We start from the raw sequence: 17476 nt of genomic DNA, 5'->3' as shown, positions 1-17476 counted from the left end.
ACTCTACTATGCAAAGCAAAAGCCATTTATCAACAACACCCAGAAACGCCGCTGGCTTCTCTGGGCCCGAGCTCATCTAAGATGGACTGATGCAAAGTGGAAAAGTGTTCTGTGGTCTGACGAGTCCACATTTCAAATTGTTTTGGGAAATTGTGGATGTCGTGTCCTCCGGGCCAAAGAGGAAAAGAATCATCCGGACTGTTATGGACGCAAAGTTCAAAAGCCAGCATCTGTGATGGTATGGGGCTGTGTTAGTGCCAATGGCATGGGTAACTTACACATCTGTGAAGGCACCATTAATGCTGAAAGGTACATACAGGTTTTGGAGAAACATATGCTGCCATCTAAGCAATGTCTTTTTCACAGACGCCCCTGCTTATTTCAGCAAGACAATGCCAAACCACATTCTGCACGTGTTACAACAGCGTGGCTTCGTAGTAAAAGAGTGCGGGTACTAGACTGGCCTGCCTGCAGTCCAGACCTGTCTCCCATTGAAAATGTGTGGCGCATTATGAAGCGTAAAATACGACAACGGAGACCCCGGACTGTGGAACAGCTGAAGCTGTACATCGAGCAAGAATGAGAAAGAATTCCACCTACAAAGCGTCAACAATTAGTGTCTTCAGTTCCCAAACGTTTATTGAATGTTGTTACAAGAAAAGGTGATGTAACACAGTGGTGAATGTGACCCTGTCCCATCTTTTTTGGAACGTGTTGCAGCCATAAAATTCTAAGTTAGTGATTATTTGCTAAAAACAATAAAGTTTATCAGTTTGAACATTAAATATCTTGTGTTTTTAGTGTATTCAATTAAATATAGGTTGAACGTGATTTGCAAATCATTGTATTCTGTTTTTATTTATGTTTAACACAACGTCCCAATTTCATTGGAATTGGGGTTGTATTTTGTACAGTTAGAAAAACACACGGCCTGTCTCCCTAGCTGTAAAGGAGCATTGTGAGTTGCTAAATTTACTACAGTTAAAACCAAGCGAATATACGTTATGTAAGAAAAATATGGATGGATGAATTTTTAAAAAATGCATTTGCTACGTTGACAAAGGGTTTTTTTTGTTTTTGTTTTTGTTTTTGCTAAGGTGGGTGGCCTTTTTTTTTCTTTTTCCCAAACAATTTTTTATTCAAAAGTATGTGAACGCTGTCAATTATTTTCAATATACTGTACATTCAACCAAAACATGTTCGACGTGATTACGCGATGACATAAAATGCGTCCTCGGTAACTGATTTGGCAACAAGAACTACAAGTCCCAAGATGCACCCCTGCGTCAATCCCTTTTGCTTCTCTTCAGGGAGCCACACGTCGTCTTATTTGTGTGGTTACGCTGCAGTCGTTGAACGCGGTGAGAATTGGAATACTTAGCTTGATACTTACCCCACCTTATCCTAATTTAGTGTAAGTGTGAGGACAAAAGGCCGCCAGACGTGACTTTGTTTACGGTTCCGAGCTCAAAAAAGAAGATTTTGAAGACTCGTGGTCAGCTCAAAGCCACGTACAGGATTTTTCCCTCCGTAGTTTTCGTCAAGACTTTTGGAACATTGCTGCACTTAAGCTCTTTATTTTATTAATATTATTATTACAATACAATAGAAAGTCTTTGATATAACAGGCGCTTAGAGGTTGGAAGCAAGATTGGATATTGGACGTTGCCAAAGTTTAGAATTAAATACTCGATCCAATTCGACTTATTAACACGCTTTATTTAAGGATATACGCCCTATAAACGTGTATTTTATTGCTTTAGATTGTTTTTCAACATCGTCTGCTTCAGTCCATTTTGACCTAAGTGTCGCGTATCCTCGACTGTCTCGATACCTTTTAAATTTCATTATTATTAATTTTACTGCTCCCCAATCCACCAACGATGGCTTTTAGTGCGCGAGCGTTGGTCCACTTTTTGCGGCCGTCTTGTGTGCTGCCGCTGCTGTTGGCTTTAGCGATGCTCCATGCCGGAGCCGAACAGGCCAAGCAGAAGGCGCCGGCGGCCGGGAAGGAGAGCCGGCCGACGGTCACCCTCCGCGGCATGCTCGGCGGAAGCAGCCAGGAGTTCCACAGCTACGTGGAGTCACTCTTGGGAGTCGGCGCCATCCGATCAGCTGCAGAGGTAAAAGGGCAATGATGAAGTGAATTGAATTAACTCTTTGTTCTTTCCTAACGCCATTCGTGTGCTACAGAGCCGGCCCAAGCCTGCATGGGGCCCTAAGCAAAATTGTAGTTCGGGGGGCCTCTATTTCTGCCATTAATATTGATCATTCATAAGTCATTTTTGCATTTTTGACCCCCACCCTTTCCTCTCAATATCACCTATGAGAGTGGTTGTCAAACATTTTACACGAAGTACTGGACAATTTTAGAGTCTTCAACTAACCACCTTACATATTTTTAGAATGTGGAAAGAAACTGGAGTACCCAGAGAAAACCCATGCGGGCATGGGAAGAACATGCAAACTTTCCACAGGAAGGCCGGATTTTAACCCAGGACGTCAGAACTGTGAGGCGTATGTGCTAACCAGTCGGCCACTGTGCTGCCATATGGGAAAAATGTCATAAAAATATTATACCAAAATACAGTGGGCCCTTGCCGTACACCCTAATTTGTGGGTTTTTGGACATACAAGTCCCCGCTTGGCCAATTATTATTATTTATTTTGCTTTGTCTTGTGAAAACATTTTGAGATGAGCACTAAATGGTGGCAGCCAATTCAACTCCGCTTGCTTCACAATAAGCAGTTGTTGGTGAACAATTCTTCTTCAAAAAAAAAAAAATAGGCTTATTGTTGTTTATTGCCACTCCCAGTTGAAATTTACTGTCAAACTGAACATAAAACCAAGAAACATTCCCCCTTTAAAACAACCACACAAATTTGCCATCTGCTCGCTTAATGCTAACTCGCAATGCTAAACGCCTTACACAGGCTAACAAATAGCATCAATGTGTGGTATTATAACCCTTTAGCACAAGAATATTTGACAACAAATGCTAGCAACATGGGGATGGACAATATAACAATACAGGTATATATTATTTATCTGTAAAAAAACAAAAAAAAGACTAATTACTGCAGCTTATTGAGTCACTTAGTTGTGCAACTCTCTTTTGGCCGTATGTCTATAATGCACAGGCCCTTGATGGCTAAGTCGTGCACACCAAAAGGACCACAATGTGGGGCTGCAATGGAAAAAATGGCATTTCCATTCATTTCAATTGGTTAAGATGGTTTGAGATACCAGCGTTTTGCGTTACGAGCATGATCATGGAAAGAATGAAACTCTTAAGTCAAGGCAACAGTATAAACGTGTGGAAAACAGTTCCAAAGTAAACTAAATGCACATTTATGTAAAAGTAACTGGACTGTACTTAACAAATGTACTGTACTTGATTAAAAATCCTGTATTTTTGGCTATTTAGAGCTGTAGAGTGACTGTAACATGGATTTAGTAGAAAAGTGTCAATTTCATTAAACAAAAAACCTTGGTTTTGCCATACAAGTGTCTGGAAAAGGCCCCTCTGACAGCTACTTCTGTTTGACCCAGTTTTGTATGTTTTGTATATATTTAGCTTAGACTGCCCCCTTTCTTCTGATTGGTAGCCTCTGTGTAGAAGAACCACTCGTGAGAGCACACGCGTTTATATTGACAGCGCTGGCTCAGGAGCGGAAAGGGAAGGCGGTGATCTTCACTAGTGACGTAGATAAGCTCGAGAAATTCACATGGACTGATTTCAGGCCTCTCGGCATAAAAACGTCTGGAGCTCAGGAATGCGTGGATGATTTTAATTAATATTTCACGTTTTCCGCGGCTCCATAGAGACAGTATTACATGCCAAGCACTCGTAAAACTTGATTGGGCAAAATATTGCCCCTTTAAAACTAAAATAATCCACTGTTACATTATACACGTTTTGAACATTTAATTCTGTGATGCTTTTACCTACCACTAGAGGGACCCCATGTAGAGTTTGGTACCACACTTGACATTAACTGATCTCGGCCTCAGGTTCAAATTCTAGGCCTGAGGGCCCAATACAGCCAGCCACATATTTTAATGTGGCCCGATATAGCAAATAATGCGCGTCTGCTTTGTTTGAGGCGGAACGGTGGTCGACTGGTGAGCACATCCGTCTCACGGTTCTGAGGGCCCGGGTTCAAATCTGGCCTAGTCTGTGTGGAGTTTGCATGTTCTCCCCGTGTCTGCGTGGGTTTTCTCCGGGCACTCCGGTTACCTCCCATAGCCACAAAACATGCATGGTAGATTATTTGAAGACTCTAAATTGCCTGTAAGTATGAATGTGAGTGTGAATGGTTGTTTATACAGTATGTGCCCTGCGATTTGCTGGCAACCAGTTCGGGATGTATCCCGCCTCCTGCCCGCAGTTAGCTGGGATAGGCTCCAGCATACCTGTGACCCTAGTGAGAATAAGTGGCACAGAAAATGGATGGATGGATACTTTGTTTGGAGCTAAAATGTGTACCTAAATTGGATATTGTCTTAAAACTAAAGTAAAAAAACTAAACGGGTGCTGAGTTCACTTATGACTCGGGCCGGCTCTGATGTGCCACTTGTTCGCTCAGAGCTTAACTGATCACTAATGGGACCTCTTCCACCCTGTCATGTCCCCCATGCAACTATATGTCTTCTCACCCTCACTTTTGCTTGTTGATCTCACCACCTAATTTCTTCTTCATCTCCTCTTCCATCTCACCCACTTACTCCATCTCTCCTAGAGTGCACTCTTGTTTCTAGAGTCACTGCTTGGTCAGGAGAACCTCCGTTCAGTGGCCATGGTAAGAAACCTTCTGGGATGTTTACGCCTGGCTTCATTTTTTTGGTACAGCATGACATGCTCTGCTCAGTCCAAAAGCTTTAATTATAAATGACAATAAATTGGATTTATATAGCAGCTCTAAAGGGACCCAGGGATGCTTAGTTATGTTTATGCTGTAGTGCAGGGATTGGCAAACTTTTGTGCTCAAGGGCCACATTTGATTTTTATACGGACAGATGGGCCAGGTAAAACATTTTAAATAAATCACTCTGTTTTAAATTCATTCTTTCATCAAATTCGTAATGTAACTAAAATTAACCATTTTAATTGAAAAAGATACAAAATCCGTATTCTATCAACATGTATTTACTATTTGAATTTTACTAAATAAATGAATTGAAATAAATATTAAATATGTAAATTGTTACATTTATATGGTCAGATTCTATATCATTTACTAAAAATAAAATCTTGTTTTTGGTCAAATTATTTACACAAAATGAATTTACCAAATTAATGAGATAATAAAATAAATAAATTATAAATACCGTATTTTCACGACCATAAGGCGTGCCATATTAAAAGGCGCAGTTACGGGGTCTATTTCTGTATTTAACACATGCATAAGGCGCACCGTATTATTGGGCGCAGCGGTAGCATGCATGCACACTAAAACAATGTTTTTAAAAAGGCAGCGGGAGCAAAAATGAGTTTGGTTGTACTTTATTGAAGTATTTAACAACGTACTCATGTTATTTTTTTATCAATCCTCATCCACAAATCCACCAAAGTCCTCATCTTCTGTATCCGAAATGAACAGCTGGGCAAGTTCTCAATCAAACACGCCAGGTTCTCCCTCGTCATTGTCGCAGTCAGTCTCGTTGCCGTGCGGTTCTTCAGAAATGATGCCGGCTTTTACGAAAGCTCGAACAACAGTGCTAGCAGACACGTTAGCCCAAGCATCCACAATCCATTCACAGATTGTGGCGTAACTCACCTGGCGCTGCCTCCTAGTCTTAGTAAAGCTGTGTTCGCCATCTGTCATCCATGGCTCCCACGCTGCTCGCAACTTCACTTTGAACGCCCTGTTTACACCGATGTCTAGCGGTTGGAGTTCCTTCGTCAAGCCTCCCGGAATGATGGCAAGCTCCGAGTTATTTCACTCAGTCAAATGGTGACTGTAGACGCGCTTCTCCCGGCTGTTCTTTGATCATTAATCCATTGCTCGAGTTGGTCTTCCAACTCGGGGCACCTCGCCTTGTTTCCGCGGAAAGTCAGCTTCGCCTTCTTGACTTGGGGAAGCTCGTTTTCCTGCTTCCTCCACTTGCGAACCATGGATTCGTTGATCTTGAATTCTCTTGCAGCTGCTCGATTCCCATTTTCCTCCGCGTAACTAATAGCTAACAGTTTAAACTGTGCTTCATAAGCATGTCTCTTCGTAGGTGCCATTTTCGGGGGTCCTCAGCCAAACCGATGCACATACCGGAACTATATACCTACTGGGGGCGTGTCTTTAGCGTCCTCTGTCACGCGCACCCTTCCCCCTTTATGTCCGCATGCTGTCCTCAGTCACGTCCGCCTTCCTCTATATAAGGAGCGTGTCGGCAGCAAATGCTCCCAGTCAGTCAAGCGGAGCACTCATTAAAGTCACACAACAACATTTACAGATTTTGGAACTCTGTGCACACATAAGGCGCCCCGTCCATTTTGGAGAAAATTTAAGACTTTAATGTGCGCCTTATGGTCGTGAAAATACGGTAACCACTTTCAAGGGGGGAAAACGGCTAAATTAATGCAACAGATTTTACTGGACTCTTGATAATGTAAATGCTTAAAAAAATAGAGCAATTCTTTGCTCACCCCTACTTCAGTGGTCAAAAAGTCGAGATCAACCGCAACATGTGCACACCCTGCAAGCACTGTCACGATGGTATTGTTTTTTATTACTACAATGGTGTAGAAATGCACTGTCATACTGATGGGTGATTTTAAACAAAAACAAGAAAAATCCAAGTAGAAAACTCCTCCCGGTATCATGAGAAAATCTAAGCATTATCATCTTTTGTTGACCCATCTTTTCTATTGGCTCTTTTTTTTAGATGTGCAGTTGTACATGTGTGTCTGCTTCTGCTCCACTCCTCTGTTAGTGCAGAGGGAAACAAAAATAGTTGGATCTGAAACCGGAATGGAACTAATCTGATCGGTTAGGACTTTTTTAAATCGGTGTGGAAAATAATGTTCTTAACTTTTTAATGATCTTTTTTTGTTCTTGCTCTTAACAGGGGAAATGAATTTTCAGTTCTTCCTGCATTCAAGACTTAAATACTGTAAAGTAATTGGGGTCATTGAACTTAAGAATGCTCATTTTTATTCTGACTTGGGCTTTCCAAGACATGTATTGATTGAACCATGTTTTCTCTATTCTGTGTAAAATGATTCCTTCGTCCTGTACTTAAAACTACATTTCATTATTTTATTTGTGAACTGGTTGCGTTACATTTATCTGTGGAACAGACTGCGAGCTGGCTCATTCTAAGACTGCTGACTATAGTCAGACTTTTTCCACACGTGACCTTCATCCTCTTCCTTTACTTTGACTTCATTTCTTTCAATCACAGCATTACAAGTGCGATACTACAGGGTTGCAAAGGGGTGGTGATTTCAAGTAACCTTTCATTGTAAGTTAAGATGAGATCTTGTGGAAGTATTTATTAATGTATTTTAAGTTGCACACTTAATGCCTTGAATAAGAATGACCTGACTTGTGAGTTTTTCAAGGTACAAGGTGTCGTTTGGCCAATATTTTTGCTTTGACTTGTAAGCAAAAATTTGAGATACAAGGGCTGTATGGTGGCACTCAGCTCAACTCCCAAACAAGCAGAAGTTTGGCAGATAGTGAACAATTCTTCGAAAAGCAGGCTTCAAGCTGTTTAATGCCACTCCCAGTTGACGTTCACTGTCAAGACTGATCATAAAACAAAGAGAATGACTAGTTGTGCATTTAAAACAACCACATAGATTTGCTGAATGTAAATCTGTTTTGCTTAATATTAACAAGCAATGCAAAATGCCATAGATGGGCTCATGAATCGCATCTGTGTCGCTGTGTTATATACCTTGAAGCAACAGATATTTGAACACAAACAGTGGAGCTACACGTAGACCTTAACAATACTCACAGGCATATTTTATTTATCCTCTTGAAAGAACGACTTATATATTACTGTAGCTTGCTGTGGAGTTTTGAGCTGCCTCATGTATAACCAACCGTATGTCTCTATTATACTGGTCAAGGCGAACATACCAGAGCAAGCAGCACTATGTCCATTGAGTAGAAGCAAAAAAATGTGGTAAAAACTGTTTTTTTTAAATATTCTATTTACTTATTTCATAATAGTTTTTTATGAAGTACAATAATATACAGTGCTATTTTTCTGACTAAAAATTGCAGAACATTATAAGCATGGTCACGGAAAGAATTAAACTCTTAAGACACTACTGTATTCCTAAAGATTTGTCAATCCTCATGGAAAGTTTACTACTGTACTTTGAAAATTCCTAGAGTTTTGCACCCCCATGCAAGACGGTCTGTATTTTTAAAAATGTATTATTATTAGAGACAAACGGCATCAATAGATTTTTGTGAAACACATGCATACCGCCCAGGCGAAAGATGCCTGAGTCGTGCTCTGACATGCTGAATAGTCGTCACTTATTGAGGCAGTGTTTCGTGGAGCACGTGTAGATCAGCAAATGGTGGGGCTACCCTCGACCTTGAAGGATGGCACCTGTGTGAGTGTGACAGTGTGCAAGTGTTTGGAGGGTACAGAAATAGAGCAGGGCAGCTGTTATCACTCACACAGTTGGTGGCTCAAGTCAACAACACATTTCTTCGATGATAAAATGTAGTTCAGCAGTTCTCACTGGCCACAACATTAGGTACACTTGCACAATCTAATGAGATCTAATACAAGAGCTGTATTGAAACTCATTCCCATTTTCGGTAGGTCTCACAAGTATGACTTGCTTAATACTGACTAATGACAGATTAAACTGTTGATTACGTTTGGTTGGGTGAAAAGTTTGGTTGTTGTTGTTTGGTTAAATCAGATGATGACAAAGTTAGACAAGACCATCTTCCTGGGATAAGAGAAAACAATGGTAGTCAGATAGAGCACAGTCCATATTTAGTGAAAATAGTGGGCAGTGACTTAAATGTGTATAAAAGAGAAGTATGGAAAGCCGTTAGAGCATTTATTTGATAACTTTGACATCCAGCGTTGTCCAATCTGTTGTATGGAGAACATCACATGACCAAACCTGGAAAACGAGATAGCTGATTTCCTGTGTATGCTTCGCTAATGAGCATGACCAGTGTTTGATTGAATGATTGTTTGAAGCTGAACTTACTAAAATTGAGTTGTTTATGGATGGTGTCTTTGGAAAAAGTTAAATTTATGTACATCATTTATTTATACAAATATGATAGATGTAAACACGAACAAAGCCTAAACATGGTATATTGTAATCTTTGGTGGTTCTACGGTGACATCTTGTTTAAAGAAAAGAAAAAGAAAAAAAGTTAAAGTTCCCATGGGTGCTATGTCACGTTCCTCTTCATGATTCACCCGAACAAGGAGGTGTTCTTGAAATGCGGAAGTAGGTTGCGCATATATGGGATTCAGCACAATAGAAGAGCAACTCTTACTCGTAATGACTTTCCACTACTGTATGACATTTCTGCCCACTAGTAGGACAGCTTTGGCATACTAGTAGGACAGAGACATGTTACTAGTGAGGCAAAACTGCAATTGTTGATGTCTGGCACTACTAGTGAAGTTTTATAATGTCACTAGCTGTACAATTTGCAAGGAGTTGTCAACGAGTGCACAGTTTTGCCTCGCTAGTAACAAGTAGTGGTCCTGCTAGAGTGCCAAATGTGTCCTATGGATGCTGAGCAATTTTTCAATATTCTTGACATACAGCTTAATATCCATCTACTAGTATGGTTTTTGTCCTCACTAAGACAATTTTGCACACTAGTGATAGTGGTTGAACAACTAGATTGTTTTTTTTGTAGTCCGCGCTCTCTTAATGGTGGTCCAGGTGATGTCGATTAATCAATGATGTTATTGATTTTTTTTTATTTTTTTTTTTTTTTTTTTATAGTTGTCAACTCAGCGAGTGCAACTGTTTGCCTTCACCCTCCAAATACAAGCTCACATTCCCAGTCTGAGGGGCAGCCGCCGCACCCCAGACTCACTCATCCACTCACATGCAAAACACCTTCAAGTCCTCACAGTCAGTCAGAAATTGTAAAGTCTAACATCAATTCAGGTAACACAACTGCAGGGTCGCTACTCACTACAGTACTACAATTTTGATCAGAGGTGGAGAGAATGCTTTTGCAATAATGTATAGTACTAAACTGCACTTGTTACTTGAATTGTAGCTTGAGTTCCGACTTTCTGTGAGGCATTGAAGGTGTCAGTGTGTGATTTGTGACGCACACTACATCTAACAAAAATAGTTGTTTAAAATAACTACTAATTGGGTCACTGGTGTCGTGGTACACTCGCCTGACTTTGGTGCCGGCAGCGTGGGTTCAGTTCCCACTCAGTGACGGTGTGAATGTGAGTGCGAATGGTTTTCCGTGTCTATATGTGCCCTGTGACTGACTGTTGACCAGTTCAGGGTGTAGTCCGCCTTTCGCCCGAAGTCAGCTGGGATAGGCTCCAGCGCCCCGCGACCCTAACCAGGATAAGCGGTGTTGAAAATGGATCGATGGATGAACTACTGTTATATTATTAGTTCTCAATGGTTTCAAACTGCATTGTTTATTGCAGACTTCTTCATACATGTATTGAATCTCATTAGATTCTGAAAATGTTCCAAGTTGTCTGTTGAGTGTATCTTCCTGTGCATGGAGGCAAAATTGAGCAGGGTTCTTAACACATCAGGGTTCCTGGGTGATGAACATGATCAGAATGCATTGTCCTTATTTGAGTGTCACTGTCTCGAGCTAAAATGAGTCCTCTCTGAACCGAAACAGTTTCTGGGGATGGTGATCCGCTTCCTGGCCGAAGGAGCTGCCAGTGGCCTCAACGTCATCGCCGTGTATGTCACAGAGATCCTCAGGGTCACAGGATTTGATGGTGGGTCGTAGGGTCTCTTTTTATTTATTTATTTATTTTTGCAGTGAAGGTACAAGTGAAAATAGGAGGAAAAAACTAAGAAACAAAAAAATTACAATATAAATATCCCAAAACTAAACAACTTATAGTGCCGGCCCAAAAATGATTAGGAAGAAGTAAAAGTTATTTATATTCTGCCCCTTATCTTTACCTCGGATAAATTATCAATCAAGAAGCCTCATCCGAAATACATGCATAACCTACATACTATATGCACAATCGCTACATATACATACATTTCCCCCCAAAATACGTATACCGTAGTTTCACGACCATAAGGCGCACTTAAAAGTCCTAAATTTTCTCCAAAATGGACGGGGCCCCTTATAATGTGCCGCGCCCTATGTGTGCACCGAGTTCCAAAATTGTGTGTGATGAACGCTGCGCTTGACTAACTGGGAGCATTTCCTGCCGACACGCTGCTTATATTGAGGAAAGGCGGACGAGACTGAGTACAGCATGCAAAGGTAAAGGGGGAAGGGTGAGCATGAAGGAGGACGCTAAAGGCACACCCCCAGTAGGTATATAGCGCCGGGGTGTGCATTGTGCAAAACATCGGTTTAGCTAAGGACCCCCGAAAATGGCACCTACGAAGAGACACGCTTACGAAGCACAGTTGAATGAAATGAAATGACCGCTACATGCCAACATCTGAGTTATCTACCGTATGGGATTAAACACGAAGGGGGTTCATGGGAGAACACAATGGAGGAAGCCATTGCTGTCTAAAAAAACATTGCTGCATGTTTGAAAGTTTGCTAAAGAGCACTTGGATGTTCCACAGCACTATTGGCAAAATATTCCATGGACAGATGAAACCAAAGTTCAATTGTTTGGGAGTATGCCAACGCCATATGTTGGCACAGCACACAAACATCAAAACCGTATACCAACTGTGAAAAATGGAGGGAGTGTCGTTATGGGCGTGCTTTTCAATCTCATGGCCTGGACAGCTTACGATCATCAATGCAAAAATTAATTCACAAGTTTATCAAGATAGTTTGCAAAAAACCTGAGCCCATTGGTCCAACAGTTGATGCTTAAAAGAGGATTGGTGTAGCAACAGGATAATGATCCAAAACACAGAAGCAAATCAACAAAAGGATGGCTTCAGAAGAAGAAAATGTGTTCTGGAGTGGCACAGTCTAAGTCCTGACCTCAACCTGATTCAGATGCTTAATGCATGACCTCACCAGAGCTGTTCACACCAGATATCCCAGGAATCTTGCTGAACTGCAACAGTTTTGTAAAGAGGAATGGTCAAAAATTCATCCTGATCGTTGTGCACGTCTGATCTGCAACTACAGGAAACATTTGGTTGAGGTTATTGCTGCCAAAGGATGGTCAAACGGTTATTAAATCCAGGGCTTACTTTTTCCTCCCTGTTCTGGAAATGTTTACATTATGCTCTATGAAAACATAATTGTGCGGTGTTATTAGTTTACGCAAACTCTGTTTCTGTTTCTCTTGTGATTTAGATGACAATCAGACTACATTTTATGACATATTTATGCAAAATTTAAGAAATGAAGTGGTACCTGTACTTGAATATTAATTCCCAAAACTTTCAAATCCTGTTGTTTGCAAGTGGTTTTGGTGTTCAAAGGCCATTGTATTCAATCAACAAACTGTATCGGTGTCAACGTTAAACCTTGTCACAGACACATTTTGACCTATGTTATGCATAAAACAGAAGAAAATTGATTGTGATGGAAGAGGGTCTTTGTTAGTCATGATTGGTGGTACTTGCAGAGCCAAGTATTTTTTGAGGTGGTACTTGTAAAAGTCTGAGAACTTCTGGTCAAGTGTGTCTTTTTCTAATGATGGAAATCCTTTCTATGCAACTAGCAGCAGCAATGTGTGACTTTTCACAATTGTATTCTCGCTTCTCAGCTGCCCTCACGCTACCCCGCTTTACCCCAGAGGGCGTGACCACCGTGGCCCAGTGGGGTGTCGTGGCCGTCATCGGCTACTGGGTTCTGACCATCCTCCTGCGCTTGGTGATCGACACGCTGCGCCACGTCTTCTGGTTGGTGAAAATGGCAGCGGTGCTCTGGCTCTTCGCCATGATCGTGAGCGACGGCAGCGCCAGCGCGGACACCACGGCCGTGCGCCTGGGCGGCCTGGTGCTGGGATACATCTTGTTGACCCTGCTCACCACCGGCTCGAACAAGAACGGTGTGCTCGAGCATCGTCTGAAGAGCCTGGAAGGCCGAGTGAAGGCAGTGGAAAAGAGGAAAGGCAACTAGTGAGGAAACATTGGACAAAGGTGACAGTGAAGAGCGATCAGTTTTCGTTTCTGTGTGTTCAAACTATGGTGGGCAATAAAAGTGGATTTTTAATCAGTAATTAGAATCTGATTTTTTTGTTTATAAAGTACATTTTCTCTACATAAAAAGTTAGGGATATTCGACTTTCAAGTGAAATTTCAGGAGGAACCTAAAGTGCACTCAATTACTGAAACCTCGACAGGTTAACTTCATTTGACCTTTTGAAGTGCTTCATGGTTAAATGTGAAATAAAATACACGGTCACAAACGTGATGCCGTTAATACCAGATAAAAACTAACGAGGCTTCCTTCAAATGGAACTAACTGCATTCCGCAATTTGTGAGCATCGGACACCTGGGCTCTTGTAACTTTTTAGTTTTGCGTTTGGGACTAAATAAATGGCGACACCACACTTTCCTTGGCCCCATGTTGGGTTATTTTTCAGTCGCACTCTTAACTCTTTTGTTTATGAGTGTGAATGTTAAATAGACCACCACAGGACCCAAGAAAGTGTCGTGAAACTATTATACTGTGTGCTTTTATTTTGAAGGTTACACAGTTGTCTGTGGGAGTGTTATTGTTTGAGTTTTGAGCTCAGATTGCAGTTAGTTGAACCCTTTATACGGAATTGACGAGTCTTTGTTCACAATTATGTCATTGTGTTAATTTACATTTTACATATTAAAAGTATAAGTCGTTTCGGTACTCTGTCAGTATTGTTGAGTCCTCAAGAGTAAATATTTGCAGTATACTGGTATCTGTCTAGAAAAAAAGGTATCAAACATACCAAATATGAAAACTAGGACATGAAAACAGGTTTTACTGTACCAAATACAGTAAACCCACCTGGTGATGTCAGGGTGTCATACATTCCTCTCTTCTGCAACGCAAACGTAAATAGGAATTTATGTAAGGTGCTGGAGGACCTGGACCAAGTGGGTGTCCTCCAACAACGTCAACCTCGGGCCCGATGACAGGCTTCTGCACCTGCTTGGTTTCTTGTTGCAGTCAGCTGAAGATTTATGCGATCCTCTGAACTTACGCCGACCATCTTCAGTCACACCTCCTCTCCAGTTCCGTCTTAAATCCTTCCTACAGTCATCAAGGACGGTCAAGTGAAGAATCCAGAAAAGGTGTCACCACCCTAATATACAGACCCTTTCCAGAAAATTTGAATATCATAGAAAAGTTTAGGCAGCACGGTGGGCGACTGGTTAGAGCATCTGCCTCACAGTTCTGAGGACCAGGGTTCAATCCCTGGCCCTGCCTATGTGGAGTTTGCATCTTCTCCCTGTGCCTGCGTGGGTTTTCTCCGGGCACTCCGGTTTTCTCCCACATCCCAAAAACATGCGTGGTAGGTTAATTGACAACTCTAAATTGCCCGTAGGTGTGAATGTGAATGGTTGTTTGTTTGTATGCGCCCTGCAATTGACTGGCAACCAGTTCAGGGTGTACCCCGCCTCTTGCCCGATGATAGCTGGGATAGGCTCCAGCACGCCCGCGACCCTAGTGAGGAGAAGCGGCTCAGAACATGGATGGATGGGTAGAAAAATTTATTTATTTCCATAATTCCATTCAAAAAGTTAAAACTTTCATAGATTATACATTCAGGGCCCACAATTTCAAGTATTTATTTGTTTATCTTAACATAATTTGGGCTTCCAGCTCATAAAACCTACAAAATAAGGAATTCAAAAAATGTTAATACTGTGAAGAAATCAGCCCAAATTTTGCAGGCCATAAATGTTTTAACCTGCGTGTCACACACTAATCATCTACAAAACTCAAAGCACATGTATAGCTTTCCCCAAGTGTCATTAAACTGCTTCAGTTTGGTTCAATTGTCTCAGTTGGGTTCAATATGGGGAAGACTGCAGACTTGATAACTGGCCAGAAGACCGTCATTGATACCCTCCATACGATGGGTAAGCCACAAAAGTTCATAGCTAAGGAGGATGGCTGTTCACAGAGTGCTCTGTCCAAGCATATCAATGGAAAGTCTAGTGGAAGGACAAAATGTGAATGTGAAAGATGCACCAGCAAAAGAGATGACCGTGGGCTTCAGCGGATTACCAAAACAGAGACAATTCAAGAATCTAGCAGAGATCCAGAAAGAGTGGAATGAGGCAGGAGTCATCGCTTCAAAAACCACCACATTCAGACGCATCAGGGAGATGCGCTCCACCTGTCGGGTTTCTCGGGTCAAGCCGCTTTTAAGCCTGAGCCAACATAGGAAGCGTCTCAACTGGGCCAAGGAGAAGGAGGACCGGACTGTTGGCCAGTGGTCCAAGGTCCTCTTTTCTGTTGAAAGTAAAGTGTGCCATTCATTTGAGAATCAAGGTCCAAGGGTTTGGAGGAGGACTGGTGAAGAACAGAACCCAAGCTGCTTGAGGTCCAGTGTGAAATATCCACAGTCAGTCATGATGTGGGGTGCAATGTCCAGTGCAGGTGTTGGTAAACTCTGCTTTCTTAAATCCAAGGTCACAGAAATAGTCTACCAGAATGTTCTGGAGGGACTTGATTCCTTCTGCTGAGGATCTGTATGGAGATGCAGATTTCATCTTCCGCCAGGACCTGGCCCCTGCCCATACCGCCAGAAGCACCAAAACCTGCTTTGATTCCCATGCCATCACAGTGCTTGACTGGCCAGCCACCTCGCCGGATCTAAACCACATTGAGAAGCTATGGGGTATTATCAAGAGGAAAATGAGGGGCACCAGACCCAAAAACAAAGATGAACTGACAGCATCAAGGAAATCTGGGCTTCCGTAACTCCTAGGCAATGCCACAGGCTGATTGCCTCAATGCCACGCGAGGCAGTGACAAAAACTGAAAAGTAAATCATTTCTTCACAGTATTCTAATTTTTTGAATTCCTGATTTTGTGGGTTTTATGAGCTGGAAGGCCAAATTATTTAAAAATAAAAAAATACTTGAAATTGTTTTGAATTTGGACCCTGAATCTATAATTTATTAAACTTTTTGAATGGAATTATGGATCTAAATAAACTTTACCATGATATGAATTGTTTTTTTTTTAAAGGATCTGTAGAGAGTCAGTGGTGAGAGGTCAGGGCCAGCTGGCCTATTATCAGAAACACTGACCTACGTTTACAGCCTAAATCCTAATATTTCTTCCATGAAATTAATTGTATTAATTTATTCCTAACAACATCCTTCAGAATCAGTAGTAGCTGAACAAAAACTATTAGCAATGGGACTGTTTAACCAATCCGATTTGGAATTTGTCCTCACAGGGCCAGAGTGCTGGCCCTTGATGGTGTCATGCGTTTTCTGTCATCTGGTTGGTCAGAAGAAGAAAAATTGGTAAGCCAACTTTGACTCAACACATTTATAGCGATTTGTACACATAATCAGCATATTTGGTGAGTAATATGTATTTTTTATTTTTGTGATGTTGAGACAAATATTGTGAATTGTGCCAGATGTACGTGGCATAGGTGAGTGCTGTTACAGCAAGCATATGCACAGACATGTTTGGGGGCAGGTGCTCAGTCAAAAAAAAAAAGGGCACCCAGTACCAAAATTATTCATACAATTAAGAAAAAAATCTATGTATTTCTGTTGACACAATTAACACAGTCAATGTATAACTGTTAACAAAGGACGTGAAGGGAGGCTACAGAGGATATGAAAAGTGGACACACCCCATGTTCAAGTGAAGGCAAGGCGGAAATGTAATTCTCCCAAGGACTCGAATAAATGCCCATCAGATTTCAAAACACTTTGGGTTAAGTTGATGACAGAGAGGATAGTTTTGTTGTTTTTTATTGATTAAGGAAAACAATGGGCTGCAGCAAAAAGGGCACTTTTTTCATCCAGAGCAAAAGGGCTGGTGCTAGAGCATGACCTGTGTTGCTGTATATTTTTTTGTATAGTACTCATGGTTTCTATGATTGCCACTGATACAGACTGAAACAATGAATACTATTTCATTATAATAATGTGCTATAATTCATTTTGTGTATAACTTGTTGGCTGCACGATAAATTATTGAATTAAAGCACTTTTTCATTTGTTTTTATCGAATTGAATTCAACTGTCAAAATATGTCTAGATGATTGTAATTTTGTCATTTGCAAATGCCTGCTTTCAAGAAAATATCCATTGTCTTCCAGGTACTGTTAATCTTTATAGACAGAGCATTCTAGCACACTATAGTGGGGTTCATACAGTATGTCTACAAAAATATCCAGATAAACCAATA

At 41.3% G+C, this 17476-nt stretch overlaps 1 protein-coding gene across 1 annotated transcript; it reads left to right on the top strand.

The window, feature by feature from the left end:
• The first annotated feature begins 1262 nt into the window (after positions 1 to 1262).
• Positions 1263 to 13327, top strand: LOC133484612 (voltage-gated monoatomic cation channel TMEM109-like). Its single transcript, XM_061787465.1, has 3 exons — positions 1263 to 2123; positions 10837 to 10939; positions 12872 to 13327. The coding sequence occupies exons 1-3, from the start codon at positions 1884 to 1886 to the stop codon at positions 13225 to 13227; spliced, it is 699 nt and encodes a 232-aa protein (XP_061643449.1). The 5' UTR covers positions 1263 to 1883; the 3' UTR covers positions 13228 to 13327.
• The last annotated feature ends 4149 nt before the right edge of the window (positions 13328 to 17476 follow it).

The sequence above is a fragment of the Phyllopteryx taeniolatus genome, chromosome 10 (genome assembly GCF_024500385.1).
Source record: "Phyllopteryx taeniolatus isolate TA_2022b chromosome 10, UOR_Ptae_1.2, whole genome shotgun sequence".
In the NCBI taxonomy this organism is placed as follows: domain Eukaryota; kingdom Metazoa; phylum Chordata; class Actinopteri; order Syngnathiformes; family Syngnathidae; genus Phyllopteryx; species Phyllopteryx taeniolatus.
This window is presented reverse-complemented; position numbering and strand designations above follow the sequence as displayed.

Coding starts and splice junctions, on each gene's coding strand:
- LOC133484612 (XM_061787465.1), top strand. CDS start 1,884: ATGGCTTTTAGTGCGCGAGCGTTGGTCCACTTTTTGCGGCCGTCTTGT. Junction 2,124..10,836: donor CCATCCGATCAGCTGCAGAG/GTAAAAGGGCAA, acceptor GAACCGAAACAG/TTTCTGGGGATGGTGATCCG. Junction 10,940..12,871: donor CAGGGTCACAGGATTTGATG/GTGGGTCGTAGG, acceptor CTCGCTTCTCAG/CTGCCCTCACGCTACCCCGC.